At 42.0% G+C, this 24,229-nt stretch overlaps 5 protein-coding genes and 1 long non-coding RNA gene across 7 annotated transcripts in view; 3 read left to right on the forward strand and 3 right to left on the reverse strand.

Annotated features, from left to right (window-relative positions):
- Positions 1-24,229, forward strand: part of LOC136442605 (NLR family CARD domain-containing protein 3-like) — a 35,283-nt gene that overhangs the window by 2,524 nt on the left and 8,530 nt on the right. The window lies entirely within an intron of this gene.
- LOC136441882 (ATP-dependent DNA helicase RecQ-like) lies at positions 6,947-9,162 on the forward strand. Its single transcript, XM_066438427.1, has 5 exons — positions 6,947-7,069; positions 7,289-7,502; positions 7,672-7,923; positions 8,130-8,201; positions 8,488-9,162. The coding sequence occupies exons 2-5, from the start codon at positions 7,359-7,361 to the stop codon at positions 9,121-9,123; spliced, it is 1,104 nt and encodes a 367-aa protein (XP_066294524.1). The 5' UTR covers positions 6,947-7,069; positions 7,289-7,358; the 3' UTR covers positions 9,124-9,162.
- Positions 7,592-10,123, reverse strand: LOC136442604 (uncharacterized). Its single transcript, XM_066439548.1, has 3 exons — positions 9,903-10,123; positions 9,159-9,741; positions 7,592-8,737 (listed from the first exon to the last, which is right to left on the reverse strand). Exons 1-2 carry the CDS (start codon positions 10,121-10,123, stop codon positions 9,174-9,176), a joined length of 789 nt encoding a protein of 262 aa, XP_066295645.1. The 3' UTR covers positions 7,592-8,737; positions 9,159-9,173.
- On the forward strand, positions 11,413-13,628 carry LOC136441885 (ATP-dependent DNA helicase RecQ-like). Its single transcript, XM_066438430.1, has 5 exons — positions 11,413-11,535; positions 11,755-11,968; positions 12,138-12,389; positions 12,596-12,667; positions 12,954-13,628. The coding sequence occupies exons 2-5, from the start codon at positions 11,825-11,827 to the stop codon at positions 13,587-13,589; spliced, it is 1,104 nt and encodes a 367-aa protein (XP_066294527.1). The 5' UTR covers positions 11,413-11,535; positions 11,755-11,824; the 3' UTR covers positions 13,590-13,628.
- LOC136441883 (uncharacterized) lies at positions 12,058-17,855 on the reverse strand. 2 transcript variants are annotated; one of them, XM_066438429.1, is made up of 9 exons: positions 17,047-17,855; positions 16,645-16,819; positions 16,340-16,425; positions 15,769-16,059; positions 15,489-15,597; positions 14,870-15,263; positions 14,369-14,596; positions 13,625-14,207; positions 12,058-13,200 (listed from the first exon to the last, which is right to left on the reverse strand). In XM_066438429.1, exons 1-8 carry the CDS (start codon positions 17,635-17,637, stop codon positions 13,640-13,642), a joined length of 2,442 nt encoding a protein of 813 aa, XP_066294526.1. In that variant the 5' UTR covers positions 17,638-17,855; the 3' UTR covers positions 12,058-13,200; positions 13,625-13,639. The 2 variants fall into 2 exon arrangements, with proteins under 2 accessions (XP_066294526.1, XP_066294525.1); XM_066438428.1 differs by having other exon boundaries at positions 12,058-13,203.
- LOC136442479 (uncharacterized) lies at positions 19,286-20,807 on the reverse strand. Its single transcript, XR_010757012.1, has 3 exons — positions 19,993-20,807; positions 19,591-19,765; positions 19,286-19,371 (listed from the first exon to the last, which is right to left on the reverse strand). It is a non-coding gene; the product is annotated as an uncharacterized lncRNA (long non-coding RNA).

Below are 24,229 nucleotides of genomic sequence, written 5' to 3' on the forward strand. Positions count from 1 at the left end.
CACAACTACGAACTACTAAGTTATATCCATTAAGTAAACTTACGGTTCGTCACGACTGCAAACTTACAAGTAATATCCGCTACTCTCCAAGCAGAGGAGTGGTTCCGACTGTTTTTTCTTGACTAGGTGGAAAGTCCGACACAAACGTATAAAAACACGTCAAAAACCAACCAGAACCACTCCTCTGCTTGGAGAGTAATAATATCCGTAAGTTACAGTTCGTCACAACTGCAAAAGGCACTTTTGAACTAGTACCCAGGGGTCCAAAGAGTTTGGAGCATACCTCTAGCAGCGCCTTGGCTGTTGTCTCGCCAGTCGCAAAACTTATCCGACTCTTCGAACAGGCGGCCCTGTATCCGTCTGCCTGTCGGCTGTACAAGGTGGACAGTGGACTCTCAAACATACTACATGATAGTTTTTTTTTACCAAGCTATGCAGCGGTGGTATATCCCTTTTCCTGGATTTGACGGGCGAGTGTGTTTGCTGTTTCAGTTGTAACTGTAGTAGGTCGGCTTAAGTGTAGTTTGCGGCCCAACTTTTAACTTTGTCTGATCGACACCCTTGTTGAGTGTCGATGACCCATCTTACGTGGATGTTTTACGTGGTAAAAAGTAATCGGTCGCAACGATAAACGGGGAACAATTGAACTCCAACCACGTAAAACTACTACCGGGTGCCAAATATTACCCCGAGGGTGGAAAATCCTTCTGTCCCAAAGAGATCCCGGCCAAACCACGGTAGACCGGATGCCAGGTTTATATAATGATGGTGTTCCCTTGACTAGATCCCGAGGAATGATACTAGAATCCTGCATATCTCCTTAACTTCAAGAAATGAACACGGAACCATCAAATTTTCAATACGAGACGATTTACAATAATGAATCAGCGAGTGCGTCGAAACTCTTTTAACCGCGGTGTCAAACTTTCAATTCAGAAGTCTTTTTCCAAATCCTCTACAAACCATCAGTTACTCAAAATGAATTACTAGGATGCTGTTTATCTTTTCATATTACAACATGCATTGTTAGGGGTGTCGAATGCTCTCTGGTTTAGAAAACAACACGGAACTATTAATTTTCCAATACAAGACTGCCCAACAGACGTTTTTCATGATGCGTATGAAATCCATGCTGTGTATGTTTCTGCCCGGATGTAAATTGCCAAACGCTCATCAAGTCACGGACAGCCTATGATCTCCTGCTGTAAATCATAGGCATTGTGACGTTATAACATATTTTTCTAACTTCCTACAATGTCCTTAACATCAGAAAACAACTCGGCACCATCAACTTTCAATACGACACGATTCAGAAAAGACGTATCGAGACATGTACTAGTATTCGAACCGTATTAACCTGCGCTGTCAAATTTCTGTCTAGAAGTCTTTTTAGAACTCCTCTACAAAACACCCGTTATTCACAATGAATTACTAGGGCGCTGTATATCTTTTCATGTTACAACATACATTTTTAGGGGTGTCGAAGGTTCTCAGCTTTAGAAAACAACACGGAACTATTAATTTTCCAATACAAGACTGCCCAACAGACGTGTATGAATTCCGCGCTATATATATATTTCTGCCCTGATGCAATTTTCCGTGTGACCGTAGCCTAAGATCTCATACTAGAATTCTAGGTATCTTGTGACGTTACACCAAGTATTTTTAACTTCCTACATTGCCTCTAACATTAGAAAGCAACACGGAATCATCAGCTTTTCAATACAAGACGATTTTCAATGATGTGTCGGTGCGAGCATTCAAACTCTACGCTGTCAAACTCCCTATTTAGAAGGCTTTTCCAAGTCCTCCCAAAACCACCCTTCAAATATAGTGATTTCCTATGATGATGTATATCTTGTCATGATACAACGTGCATTTCTATCGGTCTACAGGATACCTATGTTAAGAAAACAACACGGAACTATCAATTCTCCACACAAAAATACTAAATAATCAGACATGTTTCATGACGTGTACGAAATCCGCGCTGTACATATTTCTGCCAAACGCTCTACAAGTCAACCGTAGCCTATGACCTCATACTAGAATCCTAGATATCTTGTGACGTTACAACATATCTTTCTCACTTCTTACAATGTCCCTAACATCAGAAAACAACACGGAATTATCAACTTTTCAATACGAGACGATTTACAATAGTGTGTCAGCGAGTGCATCCAAACTCTTCTAACTGCGTTGTTTAACTTTCTATTTAGAAGCCTTCTTTTCAAATCCTCCCACAAAACACCCGTTACTGAAGATGAATTACTAGGATGCTGCCTTTCTTGTCATATCACAACATGCATTTCAGTGATGTCGAAGGTTCTCAGGTTTAGAAAACAATACGGAACTATTACTTTTCCAATAAAAGACTGCCCAATAGACGTTTTCATGATGTGTATGAAATCCGCGCTGTGTATGTTTCTGCCCGGATGTAAATTGTCAAACGCTCACCAAGTCACGCAACTTCATACAGTGTCCTTAACATCAGAAAACAACTCGGCACCATTAACTTTCAATACGAGACGATTTAGAAAAGACCAACTAGTATTCGAACCGTATTAACTGCGCTGTCAAATTTCTGTCTAGAAGTCTTTTTTAGAACTCCACAAAACACCCGTTACTCAAAATGAATAACTAGGGCGCTGTATATCTTGTCATATTACAACATGCATTTTTAGGGGTGTCGAAGGTTCTCAGGTTTCAAAAACAACACGGAACTTTTAATTTTCCAATACAAGACTGCCCAACAGACGTTTTTTTTATCACGTGTATGAAATCCGCGCTGTATATATTTCTGCCCGGGTGCAATTTGCCATCGCTCTGAAGTGGTCTGTAGCATACGATCTCATACATATATTTGCTATGTTTTAAGACTAATATTCAATATGTTTTATCATTTCACATTGATTTTCGATTATTCTGTACATTACATCATGTTACATAGTACACATACAAATAAGAACAAACGGGGCCGAACCGTCCTGAACCTAGGGCCGAAATGTCCTGATATTTCTTGGTCGTCGATACGAGTGACAACAAACAACAACAGGATGCTTCTTCGTCCAATGGGCCCCGGGAAATCAATTACGAAGTAGACAATTTGGACGGAAAATGTTGCTCGGCGCTTGAAATCCAGGACCGTTCAGGCTGCATATGTGATCTTTTTACGCCAAAGGTTCTGACCATGTCCGTCGGCAGCTCCTACGGGATCACAGTAACCAGAATATTGACAATATTCGGGAAATAGGCACCATGTGAAATGGTTTCTATTTTTTCTTAGCTTTTACGCCCCACCCTCTTCTAGCAATGATGAATCCCGCTCGGCAAATGTTCGGCAAACCCTCCCGGTGTGGTACGCTCGCGTTCATGATAGTAATAATATTTATTGCAGGTGGCTAAATACACAAATGACCACACGTGGTCTAAATGATGTAGAATAAAAAGGATGTAAGACTAATATACTGTACTACAATTTGTACATTTTAACGATAAATACTATGTATGAAAACACAACATACTATTGTCAATCTACATACCTATTTGCTTCTTCTCTCTTCTTTAATTATAAGTGTTTGGTCATATCAAGGAGGTTAACTTAAGATTTTAACCTCCTTGGTCATTTCAGGTACAATTAGTACCTTGTATATTCGATTGATTTTGTCACCAACCTCTCTAGCAGCCTTTACGAGTCTGACATATATATATTCAAATTTTCATATTTTATCTTTTTGAAAAATCTAGAAATATTTTACATAATATTTTATTGAAAAAAAATGTAATGCCGCTACGTGGCATGATCCACTGTTACCCAATGTTCTCCATACAAATTACAATGTACCACACAACTCCGCGTGCTCTCCCTACACACATTGTGTAATCTTCACTTGAATCGCTTTCCTCGCTATTGCAGACCTGTACGAAATAAAGAATGTTATTCTAAGGTAACTTCTTCTTATCGTTATACGTCATATACCATAGGAATGATAAACTGGCTGTTCCAAACTTTTTTTTAGCTTAGCATCGAGCAAACGTAACGTGAACAGAACAGAACAGAACATAACTTGATAACGAAACTCGGAGATAATGAAACATTTGTGTAACCGTGCTGTTACGCTCCAGGCCGCGCGGAGTAGAGTGTACCCTACTCTTATTGCAGGCAGCAAGTTCTCATCAGTGGTAGTGTGTCTTTGAACACCTCTGCGATCTTCCACTGTTTTAATCCATTTGTCTTTCTGTGGGAAGGAAGAGTTGTGTAGGTAAATATCATATACATAGATAAGTCTAATAATCTTGTTTCACTTACCCATATACCGCCCGCGAGCTAGGAATATCTAACGATGATATCATTGTGGAGAAACTACCAGAAACTATTAACCAGAAACTAGCCAAGGGAGGGCCGGTTGGTACTAGTGGTAGAGACAATCCAATCGGTACAGATTTATCCTAAACTAAAGAAGGGGAAATAATTGGCTGAAGCACACAGACGGGGTGTGAAAGTTTGATCCGATAATGACTTTGCATTGGGGTACGGAATCTAGAATTTGAAAGCAAGCGGTCTGTTCCGTGATTCGCCACGCCCAACGCGAACTACTCTCCAAGCAGAGGGGTGGTTCCGGCTGGTTTTTGACGTGTCTCGGGGCGTTATTGTCGGGCTTTCTTCCTTGTCATTTTCTTTGTGACGGCTAGATTGTACCTGTTCAGCAAAATACTGCTGGTTAGTCGAAGTTCTCTGGGGACCTTTCGCAGCCAGGCCTGTTCGCAACTTTCCCACTGCGGCCTGCTGCGATGCATTGTTTACCAGACGGGGCGGCGCGCCTTTGATCAGTATCTACATGTTCGTAGCACCCTTTCAAGCGCTTTTCTAATTCTATGCAAGGCGACACAAGGATTTCCACACCCGCACGACAGTACGAACATGGACAATTCCCTTGCTCTTTAGAATCCACAAATCTTTGTCTAGGCCATGTTCGAAACCGACGAAATTTGACGGGCGCGGAATGTTATTATAAAAGTATCATAAATATCTCAAATCTTCAAGCAGATGTTTGAGGACCCCTAGAATGTCTTTACGTTTCCCCCAAAGACGTCATATTCCCTATAACCTCATTGGTTTTCTTGGGCAGCTTGGAAAAAGTAACATCTAGATCTACTTGGAGATGAGCCTGTGATAAAATTGTGTCTCAAAGCAAGGAGGTTAGAATAAAAGCAAGGACAAAGGAGGTTTTGAAATAACCTCCTTTCCCAGTGCAAGGGCAGTGTCGTCCAAGCAGAGGTTCGGCACTGGCTGTTTTTGACGTGTTAAGGCGTTTTTGTCGGGCTTTCTAACTTGTCCCGTTTTGTTTTTAATCTACTGTTATCTTTATGATATATCCTTTATTTCAAACGGGACAAATAGAAAGCCCGACAAAAATGCCTAGAAACACGTCAAAACAAGGACTCGTTATTGGTCAAAACCAGCCAGAGCCGGACCTCTGGATGCCAGACTGTTGCTTCACAGGATCTCACAGGCCAGCTCTGATCCAACTTGCCCCCAAGGGAATTATACCACAGACACCCGGTCACTCGATGGCCAAGAATGGCAGCAAATTGCCGATTCAAATTCACGCATGCGTTGTGGGATTTGGCGCGACATTCCAATCTATTTATCACCGGCACAACTAGACTCTACCAGTCTCCCCCGGTCGCTGGGAAAATAGTAGAAATTGGCCAAATAGAGTCAAATGTTTGAAGGGAGTTGGCTACGGAGAGAGGGTCCAATTCGCAACCGAGGAGACTGTCTAAACTCGGCGAGTTCTTTGATCGGCACTAATCACTATCTAATAGGTGCCAAGTAGCTAAATGATCCTTTTATTGCTTTGCGGGCAGACCGTGACGGAACTGTCGCGAGCGACGGCCGTGGACCATGTGACAGGAAGTGTCAGGGGTCAAGAGGGAAATTTCAAATAACGGTCCAGTCTGTTTACCAGTATTTTGATGACTGCCTGTGTTTATTTTGACGAGTGACAATTGCGTGTGTTAATGTCTGTGCGAGCCAGTACTATGGAGCGCGTTCGCCGTATTAGCAAAGACGTTTTTGGCTACGACGAACTGCGACAGGGCCAGGCAGACGCTGTTTTGGGTATTTTAAATGGCAAGGACGTGTTTGTCGGGCTTCCGACCGGCGCTGGCAAGACATTCTGTTTCCAGGCCATTCCGTCGTGCCTGAACTCAGTGGAGCCGTTTGTCGTCGTCATCAGTCCCCTATCAGCCCTCATCGATGACCAGGTAATTTATATTTATCTATGTGTCTACAAAAACGCGTTGTGTTCACGAGAAATGTATCGATTCTTCCACCGGCGCCGGCCGAGTTACGCCCCCCTCCCTCACGAGCCGAATGGCTGTAAGTCGAAACAAACTACATTTCAGCCCACTCTAAAACCCGCCACAAATGACTGTCAACGTACCGCTTCACCCCAATCTTACGTAGAAATAAAAGCGCTGATTATAAAATTTTGACGACACTTACCGTCCATTTCAGATCGCCCGGTACACCACAACAACAGGATACAAGGCAATCCACTTGAAGTCGGCGAACGAAATATATAAAGTTACCGACAGATCGGTCAAGCTAGGTATGAATCACACTTGTACTTCTTTTTTTATTATTATTTTCGGTTGTCCTATTTACACCAGATGCAGATCGCTAGACAGTACACAAGCATGAAAATATATTGTAGCCACAGTCTGCGCTCTGATCTCAAAACCTTTTTATAATTACAATTACTTGTTTCTTATTGTCCTTAATCTAATCCATATTGTTCGTTCACAAAATTAGACAGGTCACATGTTCATGCCATTCAAACTTCACAACTTTACCACTGAAATCTGGAATTTACAGCTGTGACATTCACATAGTAAACATGCATAGGTATATTTTTGCTTCCAAAGTTTGATAATCTTCTCATTGCTGTTCAATAGTTTACACCAGCCCAGAAGTTGCTGTGGGAGAGGGCAGGGGCATCTTCACCACAGATAGACCAGTGTGCGCCCTTGTCCTGGACGAAGCCCATTGCATCCCAGAATGGTAAGAGTATTTTGAAGTGAGAAAGAAATGGTGTATAGTAATTGCATTAGAATAGTTACTTAACTGTTACACAAGTTAACATCTTAGCTCTAATCAAAAGAGGAACATGTTACTAACAACACAACAGCTTGCTTATCACTTATTATAACTGCAGTGTCTCTATTCAGATGTGGCCTTGTGGAGACAAGAAGTTTTGACAAGTGTGATATTCTGTTTCAGGGGCAAAGACTTCAGAGAAGACTTTGGCCAGACAGGGGAGTTGAGGGGCCATATTCCAAACACACCGGTCATGGCCCTCACAGCTTCTGCCTCCCCTGAGGCTGTGAAAATCATCAAGGAGAAGCTTTTCTTCAAGGAGGGAGCCATTCATGTCAGTGCGAGCCTTGACAGGCCCAACCTTTTCTTGGTCTCCAAGAAAAAGACCACACAGCAGGTAACTGAAACACATTCAATCCACCAATCTTTTACCATATAACATTATTAGACAAATGAAAATCATGAGACAACTGTGCATACCCCAGCTTTTTGGAAACCATTCTGTACTCTCACTTATTCAGTGCACAGTATATCTAATACATGTATCTAATAACTTGTAATTTCAGAAGGACTTCCTGGGACTGATGCAGGCCTTGAGAAAAGATGGACGAGCGGTTGGGAAACAGCTAATCTACTTGCCCACAAAAAACCAGGTCATGGAAGTGTGGAAGATGCTTCAGGCCCATACATCGGACGGGTGTAAAAGTACCGTGGCCTACTTCCACGGTTCCATGAGCCCTGACCTCAAGGCCAAAGTCCTTCAACGTTTCAAGGATAGTGAGGTCAGGGTGGTGGTGGCCACGGTTGCTTTTGGGATGGTAAGTGTAATGGTTCTGAAGATTACAAAAATGAAAGGGATTACATTGAGATAGCATTACCTGACATCACAGCTGCATATTGACAAACAATTTCCTTTCTCACAATTTCATTGTTTTGCATGTTCCAATGTGTAGCTATTGTACAAATATAGATATTTTGTACAACATCCATTTCCTAAAATATCTATCTACAATACCAATTCCAGGGTATTGACATTCCTGACATCTCGTGTGTTACTATCTACGGCCTGCCGAAGTCAATGAGTCAGTTATATCAGGTAAGAATTACATACATTATTCATGACAGTAGCAAACATATAGAATAAACAATACAAATTCATGCTTATGGTAAATCTTGAGCATTGACATTTTCAATGGAGGTGAGCTTTTTAACTTATCTTTTACTTACAACAGTTTAATGATCAGATCATGCTAACCTGTTTAACACCATCAGTGATAGGATTTATATCAAAGTTACTCCACTTAATAACATTTACAAAACATTGGAACTATTGATGCCACTTTAAAGTCTGATCTAATTGTACTGTACTTTAACTCCTGCAGGAGATTGGCCGGGCTGGAAGGTCAGGGCAGCCAGCCACTGCTGTGGTGTTTGCCGGCAAGTGCAAGGAGGAGGGCAATGCAGAGGACTCGCTGAAACAGTTCATGGCCAAGCAGTATTGCATCCGGACAGTGATGCTTCGGGCATTTGACAACGAAGCAGTCCACACAGACCACTGCTGCTCTTTCTGCCAGGAGGAGACCACAGCACCCAGAGAAGCGTACCTTCTGCATCCCAGGGCGACGAAGACTGCTAAAAAGAAGACAGTTAGCAGGAAGAGAAAACGAGAAGAGGGCAATGAGACACAATTAGTAAAAAGCCTGTACAATTTGAGAAATGAATTGTTTGAAGAGGACACCAGCATTGCACATGTTGGTCCTGCAGGGGTGTTTTCCGACAATGCTATTAAATCAATAAAAAAAGATGCACGTAGTATTCACACGGTAGAAGATCTGTGCAGAAAGGTTAAAGGTGTATCAGGGAACATTGCAGCAATCATTCTTGAAAAGATCGAAGAGGAGTTTCCGGAACGTCCCATCCAAAGAAGAAGAACCGGACGTCCTATCCAAAGAAGAAGAACTGAACGTCCTATCCAAAGAAGAAGAAGGCCCCTTCAGGACCTGTCAAATGTTCAATAGCATAATATAGAAACACTACAAATAAAGATACACACCTTATGCCTACTACCTTATGCCAGGTCAAAGGTCATAAGGTCAGTGTCATCAAAGTCCTCCCACACAGGATTCTCTTCATCTCTGCCATCTTCATGTCTGCCATCTACATCTTCATCTCCGCCATCTGCATCTTCGTCTCCCCCATCTTGATGTTCGTCCCCGCCATCTGCATCTTCGACTTCTGCATCTTCGTCTTCTGACTCTCTGTCTTCTCTGTCATTGGTATCCAAGGACTCAGGTGGCTCTGTGTCATCAGAAATGTGCTGTTTTCCACGCGCGAGAAAGTTTGCAAGCCATTTGTTGTCGTACAGCCGCTCCCTTGCTACTGCTCGTGGATCCACCCACTCAGTGCCCAGGCTCCTCCGTGGCTTGTTGAGATGTACCTCATGCTGTAATACAGATGCCATTATCGACTGGATGTCCACTTCTGCGGATGTTGTCGTGTGGTGCGATGTTTTTGTAGCGCACAAGCTGTCTGTGAACTGTTTGGCTGCTTCGAACAGCTGGACAGAGAGGCTGATGTCCCGGGCATGCTTGAACTCTAACCGCCCCCCAGCTCCACTGCATGTCTTCTTGATGACCCTGTCAAGGTTTAAAATGACAGTATGCAATAAATGGTAAAGCTCAAATTCAAATTCCCAAGTTTAGCTCTGACTTTCTGTTTTAAGTCACAAAACCAACATTTTTTCATAGACAGTACAGCATGCACTTTTGTACAATATAAGGTAACTGATAACACGTACCTGTTGTAATGTTCTCCAAGCATATCCACCGGCTTGGCCTTGCCTTCCTCCCCTGTGATGTTCACACATCTGTTGTGCGTGTGGATGTAGGCCATATAAGGTGACCAGTCGGCCTTCAGGTTGGCAAGGAGGTTGGCAGCCTCGCACGAGTAGTTGTTTCTCTTTGTGCCCAGAAACAGCTCCAGCCACAGCTTCCAGTGCTGGATTACTACTGCACCCATTTGGTACTAGACTCTACCAGTCTCCCCCGGTCGCTGGGAAAATAGTAGAAATTGGCCAAATAGAGTCAAATGTTTGAAGGGAGTTGGCTACGGAGAGAGGGTCCAATTCGCAACCGAGGAGACTGTCTAAACTCGGCGAGTTCTTTGATCGGCACTAATCACTATCTAATAGGTGCCAAGTAGCTAAATGATCCTTTTATTGCTTTGCGGGCAGACCGTGACGGAACTGTCGCGAGCGACGGCCGTGGACCATGTGACAGGAAGTGTCAGGGGTCAAGAGGGAAATTTCAAATAACGGTCCAGTCTGTTTACCAGTATTTTGATGACTGCCTGTGTTTATTTTGACGAGTGACAATTGCGTGTGTTAATGTCTGTGCGAGCCAGTACTATGGAGCGCGTTCGCCGTATTAGCAAAGACGTTTTTGGCTACGACGAACTGCGACAGGGCCAGGCAGACGCTGTTTTGGGTATTTTAAATGGCAAGGACGTGTTTGTCGGGCTTCCGACCGGCGCTGGCAAGACATTCTGTTTCCAGGCCATTCCGTCGTGCCTGAACTCAGTGGAGCCGTTTGTCGTCGTCATCAGTCCCCTATCAGCCCTCATCGATGACCAGGTAATTTATATTTATCTATGTGTCTACAAAAACGCGTTGTGTTCACGAGAAATGTATCGATTCTTCCACCGGCGCCGGCCGAGTTACGCCCCCCTCCCTCACGAGCCGAATGGCTGTAAGTCGAAACAAACTACATTTCAGCCCACTCTAAAACCCGCCACAAATGACTGTCAACGTACCGCTTCACCCCAATCTTACGTAGAAATAAAAGCGCTGATTATAAAATTTTGACGACACTTACCGTCCATTTCAGATCGCCCGGTACACCACAACAACAGGATACAAGGCAATCCACTTGAAGTCGGCGAACGAAATATATAAAGTTACCGACAGATCGGTCAAGCTAGGTATGAATCACACTTGTACTTCTTTTTTTATTATTATTTTCGGTTGTCCTATTTACACCAGATGCAGATCGCTAGACAGTACACAAGCATGAAAATATATTGTAGCCACAGTCTGCGCTCTGATCTCAAAACCTTTTTATAATTACAATTACTTGTTTCTTATTGTCCTTAATCTAATCCATATTGTTCGTTCACAAAATTAGACAGGTCACATGTTCATGCCATTCAAACTTCACAACTTTACCACTGAAATCTGGAATTTACAGCTGTGACATTCACATAGTAAACATGCATAGGTATATTTTTGCTTCCAAAGTTTGATAATCTTCTCATTGCTGTTCAATAGTTTACACCAGCCCAGAAGTTGCTGTGGGAGAGGGCAGGGGCATCTTCACCACAGATAGACCAGTGTGCGCCCTTGTCCTGGACGAAGCCCATTGCATCCCAGAATGGTAAGAGTATTTTGAAGTGAGAAAGAAATGGTGTATAGTAATTGCATTAGAATAGTTACTTAACTGTTACACAAGTTAACATCTTAGCTCTAATCAAAAGAGGAACATGTTACTAACAACACAACAGCTTGCTTATCACTTATTATAACTGCAGTGTCTCTATTCAGATGTGGCCTTGTGGAGACAAGAAGTTTTGACAAGTGTGATATTCTGTTTCAGGGGCAAAGACTTCAGAGAAGACTTTGGCCAGACAGGGGAGTTGAGGGGCCATATTCCAAACACACCGGTCATGGCCCTCACAGCTTCTGCCTCCCCTGAGGCTGTGAAAATCATCAAGGAGAAGCTTTTCTTCAAGGAGGGAGCCATTCATGTCAGTGCGAGCCTTGACAGGCCCAACCTTTTCTTGGTCTCCAAGAAAAAGACCACACAGCAGGTAACTGAAACACATTCAATCCACCAATCTTTTACCATATAACATTATTAGACAAATGAAAATCATGAGACAACTGTGCATACCCCAGCTTTTTGGAAACCATTCTGTACTCTCACTTATTCAGTGCACAGTATATCTAATACATGTATCTAATAACTTGTAATTTCAGAAGGACTTCCTGGGACTGATGCAGGCCTTGAGAAAAGATGGACGAGCGGTTGGGAAACAGCTAATCTACTTGCCCACAAAAAACCAGGTCATGGAAGTGTGGAAGATGCTTCAGGCCCATACATCGGACGGGTGTAAAAGTACCGTGGCCTACTTCCACGGTTCCATGAGCCCTGACCTCAAGGCCAAAGTCCTTCAACGTTTCAAGGATAGTGAGGTCAGGGTGGTGGTGGCCACGGTTGCTTTTGGGATGGTAAGTGTAATGGTTCTGAAGATTACAAAAATGAAAGGGATTACATTGAGATAGCATTACCTGACATCACAGCTGCATATTGACAAACAATTTCCTTTCTCACAATTTCATTGTTTTGCATGTTCCAATGTGTAGCTATTGTACAAATATAGATATTTTGTACAACATCCATTTCCTAAAATATCTATCTACAATACCAATTCCAGGGTATTGACATTCCTGACATCTCGTGTGTTACTATCTACGGCCTGCCGAAGTCAATGAGTCAGTTATATCAGGTAAGAATTACATACATTATTCATGACAGTAGCAAACATATAGAATAAACAATACAAATTCATGCTTATGGTAAATCTTGAGCATTGACATTTTCAATGGAGGTGAGCTTTTTAACTTATCTTTTACTTACAACAGTTTAATGATCAGATCATGCTAACCTGTTTAACACCATCAGTGATAGGATTTATATCAAAGTTACTCCACTTAATAACATTTACAAAACATTGGAACTATTGATGCCACTTTAAAGTCTGATCTAATTGTACTGTACTTTAACTCCTGCAGGAGATTGGCCGGGCTGGAAGGTCAGGGCAGCCAGCCACTGCTGTGGTGTTTGCCGGCAAGTGCAAGGAGGAGGGCAATGCAGAGGACTCGCTGAAACAGTTCATGGCCAAGCAGTATTGCATCCGGACAGTGATGCTTCGGGCATTTGACAACGAAGCAGTCCACACAGACCACTGCTGCTCTTTCTGCCAGGAGGAGACCACAGCACCCAGAGAAGCGTACCTTCTGCATCCCAGGGCGACGAAGACTGCTAAAAAGAAGACAGTTAGCAGGAAGAGAAAACGAGAAGAGGGCAATGAGACACAATTAGTAAAAAGCCTGTACAATTTGAGAAATGAATTGTTTGAAGAGGACACCAGCATTGCACATGTTGGTCCTGCAGGGGTGTTTTCCGACAATGCTATTAAATCAATAAAAAAAGATGCACGTAGTATTCACACGGTAGAAGATCTGTGCAGAAAGGTTAAAGGTGTATCAGGGAACATTGCAGCAATCATTCTTGAAAAGATCGAAGAGGAGTTTCCGGAACGTCCCATCCAAAGAAGAAGAACCGGACGTCCTATCCAAAGAAGAAGAACTGAACGTCCTATCCAAAGAAGAAGAAGGCCCCTTCAGGACCTGTCAAATGTTCAATAGCATAATATAGAAACACTACAAATAAAGATACACACCTTATGCCTACTACCTTATGCCAGGTCAAAGGTCATAAGGTCAGTGTCATCAAAGTCCTCCCACACAGGATTCTCTTCATCTCTGCCATCTTCATGTCTGCCATCTACATCTTCATCTCCGCCATCTGCATCTTCGTCTCCCCCATCTTGATGTTCGTCCCCGCCATCTGCATCTTCGACTTCTGCATCTTCGTCTTCTGACTCTCTGTCTTCTCTGTCATTGGTATCCAAGGACTCAGGTGGCTCTGTGTCATCAGAAATGTGCTGTTTTCCACGCGCGAGAAAGTTTGCAAGCCATTTGTTGTCGTACAGCCGCTCCCTTGCTACTGCTCGTGGATCCACCCACTCAGTGCCCAGGCTCCTCCGTGGCTTGTTGAGATGTACCTCATGCTGTAATACAGATGCCATTATCGACTGGATGTCCACTTCTGCGGATGTTGTCGTGTGGTGCGATGTTTTTGTAGCGCACAAGCTGTCTGTGAACTGTTTGGCTGCTTCGAACAGCTGGACAGAGAGGCTGATGTCCCGGGCATGCTTGAACTCTAACCGCCCCCCAGCTCCACTGCATGTCTTCTTGATGACCCTGTCAAGGTTTAAAATGACAGTATGCAATAAATGGTAAAGCTCAAATTCAAATTCCCAAGTTTAGCTCTGACTTTCTGTTTTAAGTCACAAAACCAACATTTTTTCATAGACAGTACAGCATGCACTTTTGTACAATATAAGGTAACTGATAACACGTACCTGTTGTAATGTTCTCCAAGCATATCCACCGGCTTGGCCTTGCCTTCCTCCCCTGTGATGTTCACACATCTGTTGTGCGTGTGGATGTAGGCCATATAAGGTGACCAGTCGGCCTTCAGGTTGGCAAGGAGGTTGGCAGCCTCGCACGAGTAGTTGTTTCTCTTTGTGCCCAGAAACAGCTCCAGCCACAGCTTCCAGTGCTGGATTACTACTGCACCCATTTGGTACCTGGATCAGGACAACATGTTCAAAACGAATTAATTCATAATCCATTGTCATTGTGTATACATCAATGCATGATTTGCCATTTTCTAGTCTTAGTGAACAGGATTTTTGTTGGTTTAAGATGTGAAACATTTAAGATACTGTACTACTCACTGTAAGTGTAACTCTGCATATAGCTTTGTCAAAACATTAAAAGACACTTATACAAGTTTTCTTACTTTATTCAATTTTCACTTTAAAAAATGACTTGTAGTTAACAGTAGCAGCCTAGTGTACCTTATTGCTGTCCTTAAATCCATGTAGAGCAGCCCCAGGTACAGCATGAACTGTGCTTTCGTCCGCACCTGGTCACAGTCTTCAGTCCATTTCCCCGGGAACACCACTTCTGTAATGAACTTGGAAGCTACAGAGTACATGTCATTGGGGGATGAGCATTCATAGCTGTCCTGAGGCGACGTCAACCCTAAGAAAACTGTGAGGGCAGCTAGGATGTGTCCTTTGCTTGCATGAACAAAGAACTCATCTGATGTAGCAAAGTTCTTACATGCTTTGTCTGCACGCATCCGGTTTATGGCCACCCTAATTTGGGAGAGTGAGCCAACTTCTGTGGGTGATCCCCAGGCACTGAGCGTAGCTGTTTTGAGGGCCTCCCATACAAAGTGAAAGTCACCTACAGAAAACAAGAGATAAAAGAAAAAAAAAAGATTAGCAAAGTAAGTAATCATTGTTCACCTTGGCTATTGCAACTATTCTCAGAAGTGGCATTTCTCCTGAAAAATAGGATAGGCTATTCCATACTCAAATGTTATGTAAGTCAGAAATAAAAATCAAGATATTCTTTTTATTCCAAGCAACATAATGCTGGCATTGTGTTTCAAAAAGCATAGTACATTACCTGGGCTCTCCTTTGCCCACTCTAACAGCTCTACAGGATCCTCCTCCCCCTGTCTCCATCCGCGTGCTCCACGCACATTCTTACAGGAGGCCTGGTCACCTACAACTGCCTAATAGCAGCAAAAACAATATATTATCTATAATGTAATATGTATAAGCAACTGATAAGTATACATCTAGTGCATTGTATAAGTAATAGATGTCCATACACATTGTTATCATTGTGTTTGATAATTCTGTTACCACACTTTAGATTGAGACACCATGTGTAATTATAGTACCTGGTCCTTCATGTTGTCTTTCAGTTCCAACTCCTTCGCAAACGTCAGAAGGATGTCAATCGTGTCGGCCTTTCTGGATTCATCCTTGTCTTCGAGTGGTAAGGGTGTAATCACACTCTTCTTTACAGGGAAGGGGCTTGACGGTTTTTTTACATAGTCTTTGAACTGAGAGAAGCTGGGGAATTTGTCAACGAGAATCGAAACAATCTGTTGTTGGAACCTGTTTTGCAGAGCAGTAATATCATTGCAGTCTGCAAGGATGTCATCTTCTGACAGGTCCTCTCTCTTGCCCTACAAATGTAAATGTTAATAGCTTAAGTATGATTTATTGTGAAAGGTAAACATATCATGATATACATGTATTGACATTAAGTTTGTGTTTTATCAAAGAAGTTGAACAAACCAAAATTAATGGATCTTGTTTACAGATTATAACAAAACACATATTTCAACTAAAGTGCAGTTCAATATATATGACAGTTTCAATCTACTTCTACATGTATCTGCTTAAGATATTTAGAACATACTCATAACATATTCGTAGATTTGGATTTCATGACTTATGTGTTACCTGGGGTTCTCTGCTTGCTGAGGCATCTTCGTACTCCACAGCCACAGCCAAACGACTGGTCCAATTGAACATTTCGTTCTGTTTTCCTGTGACAAGCATGTACATACGTTGATAAAGGGCAGACATCCAGGTAATGAGATAATCAATACACAAGAAACTCAAGCTGGATCAGTTTTGTAAGTAAAAGTACATGTATTTACATACTTGTTTTACCATGAATATGAATAAAGTACCACTTGTTTTACAGTTAATTCCATACTGTCTCTCCAAAGTATACAATTGTTTTGTGTAATTTAATGACTCACCTATCCTCACATGTCCCACTCTCTTAAGGATGTTGATATTGTCAAAGAATAGTATCCAAGGCTTGTTGCCATCCAGATGTAAGTTTGCCATTTGCTTCGCCGCAAAGGTGGTAAGAAAGTTCCATGCTGTAGGGTAGGAACTGGTAATCCCCATTCTGTTCAACATGGAGATGACCTGCAGAAAGAGTCAATGGTTTACATATGGATAAATTATTTTTGAAAATGTATAGCTAAGAAAGATTTTAACACAATTCAAAACTCTCTTAACTTTGCTTTGGAAATAAGTATTTGGGTTCAACTTAAGAGAAGTGACATACAACATAATAGAACAGACATACAAAATGTTAAACCAGTAGCAAGGGGTTAACTAGTCTGTTAATCATCAAGTATAACTAAACATACCTGCACATTTGTGGATCTTGATATGAGGGAGAGAGTTGTGATAAGTTGTATTGCATTTGCTCGCTGGTTCCTCTTGTTGGCAATGGAACAAACACTGAGGAATGCTCCCATCGAGCTATCTTTGTCCCCAAAACCGTCACCCTTGATACAATTATCCAGGAGTTGAAACAGTACTGGTGCTTGGTTTTGAACCTGGTCTCGCATGGCATGTGGCGTCATCTTTGCAATGTCAGCTGCAGTCTCTGCGTTTAAGGTTAGTGTGGCATCCTTTCTAACTAGTTGTGCTAGTTCTGCTTGGGCAGTTTTGTGCACTGCACCAACACTGGCCTGGCTGTATGTCTTCAGGTCACTGATCTCTTTTTGTTGCTGCTCAATGACTGTGTTCATCTTTGTTAGCTGTGACTTAAGTTTCTCCTCCATTTCTTTGAATGTTTGTAAGGATACAGTTGGCTGGATATAGCTGGTTGAAGGCCCACCATATGCTTGGGGAGATAAGAAATCTATTCCTGGTGACCCATGGTAAGCTGGAAGTGAGGGGTGTGCCGGTGGCGAGAAGATGGCAGGATTTGCATAGGGCGCAAACTGGTACATTGGTGACCGGAAGAATGTGTTGTTGGGGAACACATTGTGGCTTGAGGGTGCCTGGGTCTGATGGGGACTGGCTGGGTAGATGTTGGATGTACGACTTGTGCTTGGGGGGTTGACTACATCTTCCAACCTTGGTCTACAATAAATTTTAAAAAAATCAATAATTAATAACGAATATAGAACATTTTCATTGTAGATATAACTAGAGTAGAAATAATGCACTCTGTAAAAGTTTTCTTTAAAGCAATGAATCAAATCAGTCAACAATGCCATGCTTAAACATATTATTTCAAAATAAACTTTCACAGTATTGTGTAAATGCTTTTGTAAAATCAGACTCCCCAATGAGGTTATAGGCAGACGTTCTTGGAATTCTATAAGACATTTACAAATAGAAATTTACACAATTTCTATACATGTACTAAAACTTTAGAAGAAATAAACTTAAAACGGATTACTGTAATATTTGGCCGAAGGATCGCGTAATGCTAACGAGGAAATTTCATTCTTAAATTCGCTTTTCAGGGAATTAAAGTGTAGATATTGACTCACAAAGAAAATGAGCAGATTAATACAAACAACAACAAGTAAAATAAGCCCCCCTCCCACCCTACACAGCGTCTCAGGATACGATCCTCTTCAACACTAAGAAAATGGAGTAAAAAGGTACCAAATCTAGACACTTACCGCTTGCTGTTGGGCGTTGATGCCTGGTCCGTCATTACAATTCGCTTTGTCCAACTTAGAATAAGTTAAATCGCCGAGAAACTCAAAACTGCGGGGAAAATATCTACATGTTTGCCGCGTTTTTTGCCCGCTCAATAATTAACCGCAGAAAAACGCAACTATCGAATTTTCGTGCTCGTTATTATTTTTCTTATAATGTTTTGAGCTGCATGTAACATCAAAAGAAATTAACAATTTAACACGCAATCATCATTTATCAGAAATTGTCACTATTTGCGCTTAACTATGTAGGTATTATGAAATCAATATTCTCAATGGTGCGTTTTGATGCCATCGGTGTTTGACCTTTGCACCGACAACGCCGCTAGTCTGCCAGACGCGCCCCACCGCGCGTTAATTGATTTACGGCTTAAATGATCTCAACTCCACAGCTACTACCTTTGTACAGAAAATGACCGGATTAAGTTTATTGCCTTTATTCTCGCCGAGTTTAGACAGTCTCCTCGGTTGCGAATTGGACCCTCTCTCCGTAGCCAACTCCCTTCAAACATTTGACTCTATTTGGCCAATTTCTACTATTTTCCCAGCGACCGGGGGAGACTGGTAGAGTCTACTGTTTTGCAGAGCAGTAATATCATTGCAGTCTGCAAGGATGTCATCTTCTGACAGGTCCTCTCTCTTGCCCTACAAATGTAAATGTTAATAGCTTAAGTATGATTTATTGTGAAAGGTAAACATATCATGATATACATGTATTGACATTAAGTTTGTGTTTTATCAAAGAAGTTGAACAAACCAAAATTAATGGATCTTGTTTACAGATTATAACAAAACACATATTTCAACTAAAGTGCAGTTCAATATATATGACAGTTTCAATCTACTTCTACATGTATCTGCTTAAGATATTTAGAACATACTCATAACATATTCGTAGATTTGGATTTCATGACTTATGTGTTACCTGGGGTTCTCTGCTTGCTGAGGCATCTTCGTACTCCACAGCCACAGCCAAACGACTGGTCCAATTGAACATTTCGTTCTGTTTTCCTGTGACAAGCATGTACATACGTTGATAAAGGGCAGACATCCAGGTAATGAGATAATCAATACACAAGAAACTCAAGCTGGATCAGTTTTGTAAGTAAAAGTACATGTATTTACATACTTGTTTTACCATGAATATGAATAAAGTACCACTTGTTTTACAGTTAATTCCATACTGTCTCTCCAAAGTATACAATTGTTTTGTGTAATTTAATGACTCACCTATCCTCACATGTCCCACTCTCTTAAGGATGTTGATATTGTCAAAGAATAGTATCCAAGGCTTGTTGCCATCCAGATGTAAGTTTGCCATTTGCTTCGCCGCAAAGGTGGTAAGAAAGTTCCATGCTGTAGGGTAGGAACTGGTAATCCCCATTCTGTTCAACATGGAGATGACCTGCAGAAAGAGTCAATGGTTTACATATGGATAAATTATTTTTGAAAATGTATAGCTAAGAAAGATTTTAACACAATTCAAAACTCTCTTAACTTTGCTTTGGAAATAAGTATTTGGGTTCAACTTAAGAGAAGTGACATACAACATAATAGAACAGACATACAAAATGTTAAACCAGTAGCAAGGGGTTAACTAGTCTGTTAATCATCAAGTATAACTAAACATACCTGCACATTTGTGGATCTTGATATGAGGGAGAGAGTTGTGATAAGTTGTATTGCATTTGCTCGCTGGTTCCTCTTGTTGGCAATGGAACAAACACTGAGGAATGCTCCCATCGAGCTATCTTTGTCCCCAAAACCGTCACCCTTGATACAATTATCCAGGAGTTGAAACAGTACTGGTGCTTGGTTTTGAACCTGGTCTCGCATGGCATGTGGCGTCATCTTTGCAATGTCAGCTGCAGTCTCTGCGTTTAAGGTTAGTGTGGCATCCTTTCTAACTAGTTGTGCTAGTTCTGCTTGGGCAGTTTTGTGCACTGCACCAACACTGGCCTGGCTGTATGTCTTCAGGTCACTGATCTCTTTTTGTTGCTGCTCAATGACTGTGTTCATCTTTGTTAGCTGTGACTTAAGTTTCTCCTCCATTTCTTTGAATGTTTGTAAGGATACAGTTGGCTGGATATAGCTGGTTGAAGGCCCACCATATGCTTGGGGAGATAAGAAATCTATTCCTGGTGACCCATGGTAAGCTGGAAGTGAGGGGTGTGCCGGTGGCGAGAAGATGGCAGGATTTGCATAGGGCGCAAACTGGTACATTGGTGACCGGAAGAATGTGTTGTTGGGGAACACATTGTGGCTTGAGGGTGCCTGGGTCTGATGGGGACTGGCTGGGTAGATGTTGGATGTACGACTTGTGCTTGGGGGGTTGACTACATCTTCCAACCTTGGTCTACAATAAATTTTAAAAAAATCAATAATTAATAACGAATATAGAACATTTTCATTGTAGATATAACTAGAGTAGAAATAATGCACTCTGTAAAAGTTTTCTTTAAAGCAATGAATCAAATCAGTCAACAATGCCATGCTTAAACATATTATTTCAAAATAAACTTTCACAGTATTGTGTAAATGCTTTTGTAAAATCAGACTCCCCAATGAGGTTATAGGCAGACGTTCTTGGAATTCTATAAGACATTTACAAATAGAAATTTACACAATTTCTATACATGTACTAAAACTTTAGAAGAAATAAACTTAAAACGGATTACTGTAATATTTGGCCGAAGGATCGCGTAATGCTAACGAGGAAATTTCATTCTTAAATTCGCTTTTCAGGGAATTAAAGTGTAGATATTGACTCACAAAGAAAATGAGCAGATTAATACAAACAACAACAAGTAAAATAAGCCCCCCTCCCACCCTACACAGCGTCTCAGGATACGATCCTCTTCAACACTAAGAAAATGGAGTAAAAAGGTACCAAATCTAGACACTTACCGCTTGCTGTTGGGCGTTGATGCCTGGTCCGTCATTACAATTCGCTTTGTCCAACTTAGAATAAGTTAAATCGCCGAGAAACTCAAAACTGCGGGGAAAATATCTACATGTTTGCCGCGTTTTTTGCCCGCTCAATAATTAACCGCAGAAAAACGCAACTATCGAATTTTCGTGCTCGTTATTATTTTTCTTATAATGTTTTGAGCTGCATGTAACATCAAAAGAAATTAACAATTTAACACGCAATCATCATTTATCAGAAATTGTCACTATTTGCGCTTAACTATGTAGGTATTATGAAATCAATATTCTCAATGGTGCGTTTTGATGCCATCGGTGTTTGACCTTTGCACCGACAACGCCGCTAGTCTGCCAGACGCGCCCCACCGCGCGTTAATTGATTTACGGCTTAAATGATCTCAACTCCACAGCTACTACCTTTGTACAGAAAATGACCGGATTAAGTTTATTGCCTTTATTCTCGCCGAGTTTAGACAGTCTCCTCGGTTGCGAATTGGACCCTCTCTCCGTAGCCAACTCCCTTCAAACATTTGACTCTATTTGGCCAATTTCTACTATTTTCCCAGCGACCGGGGGAGACTGGTAGAGTCTAGGCACAACGGACTTAGGATTTCTAATCCGGCAAAATGTGGACGATTCAACGGAGTTTCGACAAAGTTCCAATAACAGTGCTGTCCGACAGGATAACAGTGTACATCGAATTTTCAACCAACGGATATATGTTAACTCTGGAATCTGGATGCAGGTCAGTGCTGTTTGATATGAAATGTCATCAAACCTCCTTGGTCACACTGTTCAAACTTCAAGATCAGGTCGAACTCAGTCTTGCTATATTTGGCTGTTTAATATACTGTAGTGAAATTTCGTCAATTTCGTATTTGAAAGGTGTTGACATAGCTTAGATTTAGTCGTAGATCAAGACGTTAGACAACAGTTAGCTTGAACTTATGCTGATGTTCTGACAGGATATAAATAGCAATGGCCGGAGCCAATAAACGATTGACCCTTGACCCATCTGAATGGGAGCAAACTGTACTCCAAGGCCAACAGATCAGCTAACCCCCCTGGCATTCTGTCTATTTCAATAGTACTTGCCAGATATCTACTATTTAGCCTAGCGTGATAGATGCAAGGATCCCTCCGGCTGTTTTCTTTCAGTTACTCGGTTACCATTTCTTGGTACATTTTGTTATGAGCCGGCCCATAGTCTGTGGCCCAGTTCAAAACAAACTGGACTGTTCTCTCTAGGGCATGCAGGGGCCGACGGACGTTGCGTGGTGTATCGGAGCGAAACATGTCGTGAGATCCAGCAATCCGGTCTACAGACAGTTTCAAAACAAAGGGGCAGTTCGTAATTCAAACTTTGACATTGTCCGAGTTGCCACAGATTCATTTGTCCATTGAGGTTTTATCCGAAAGAGAGAGAGCACAGGATTCCAATTTCTTTCATCGTAGTGAGCGTAAACAAACACACCCAAGACGGACAGTAATTCACATCCGAGTGTCAAAGATAGTCATATGCATGGCAGCAAGAGTCCCATGAGGGTGCGCTGGCAGCTTCTCTTTGTTACAGCGCCGTTATTCTCAACATGACACGGCCTAGCGACTGGGGATGATGACAACTTTCTGGGGAGCGATTTTGATTTTAAGGACGACTTGGAATTGATAGAGGAAGAAGAGTATACTGGGGAGACAATCTCTCAAATCAAAGTAATAGAAACAACGAGCGCTGCATTTGTGTTGCTCAACAGTATGGCCCAAATATGGGAGTCTATGGAAAGAATCAAGGAGGTTGAGGTGACCTTCTTTCAGGAACAAATTATGGAGCATACTCCGTAATTTGCAGGTTGTGAAGAAATTTCAGTCGGAAGGTCAATCGAAAAACATCGACACAAATCAAAGAAAGACGAAAGAAAACTTGTCCTTTTCAAATGCGCGCCTTGTCTCCGCCCCCATTGTTCTCCGGTTAGCACATTAACTTTAAAACATACTATCAAAGAAAGACCCGATCGACATGAAAACTACGCAAAGAGTCGGTCTCTTCTTTCAAGGAGGTCTTTCCAAAGAACTGTTAAAAAACCGGGGACGGCACGACAAAAACTAGCACGGCACGAGCTGCATCACTGTTAGGGAAAAAATTAACTTACCGAGGGAAAATCCGTAATTTTCTTATAGCCACATACAAATATAGCCATGTTTCAGATTCCTGTCGCTGGAAAACAGAGACCGGTCCACAAAAGCTCTAAACTCGCCCATGTTTATCGTACAGCAGGGAGAAAAGTATGTGGATAATCGCCATTTTGTTCTGCAGCCGAAGATGACGTCGCGTTACCCTGTAGAGTTTTCCAAATATGGGAATCCCCGGAAAAGCCAGACCCATCGGCCCTACTCGGCTTGTGCTCGGCATAAATCGGGACGTGTGACGCCAGGTCTAAGCTCATTTGCATTGGAAAACCCCGCGAAACCTGCCTGCGAAGTTCGAATATACTGATCAAAGGGCGTCAAAGCGGACCGAAAATGTCGTGCTCTCTCCTCTTGATAAAACATCATTGGTTTGTCGCAGTTCTCGCAAAAAAATAACATTATTCTCTGTTCACCAAGAAGGTTTATAAAAGCGCCAAGGAGAATCGGGGTCAGACATGTGCAAAGCTACCTGTGGCTCCGCCTTCCTGTCGGGAAATGTTGTTTGCTGGCATGCGCGAACCTTGGGGATTTGAGATGCCACACCCCCGCACTGCCCTAAGAGCGTGGTCAGGAGCGTGGTGTAGGCTTGCAACCTTGTTTCTAATTGAAACCTATGCAATATTTCAAATAGAGGATCGTAGAGCAAGAGGAACAAATTTTTGAAAGCGACCGTTCCGTCCGGCGTGGTTAGTGTTATGGGTATTATGAACACTGGAGCAGGAACGATATTTTTCACTTGGAAATTTAGTGCCGAGAA

Source organism: Branchiostoma lanceolatum, chromosome 9, assembly GCF_035083965.1.
Source record: "Branchiostoma lanceolatum isolate klBraLanc5 chromosome 9, klBraLanc5.hap2, whole genome shotgun sequence".
Lineage (NCBI taxonomy): Eukaryota > Metazoa > Chordata > Leptocardii > Amphioxiformes > Branchiostomatidae > Branchiostoma > Branchiostoma lanceolatum.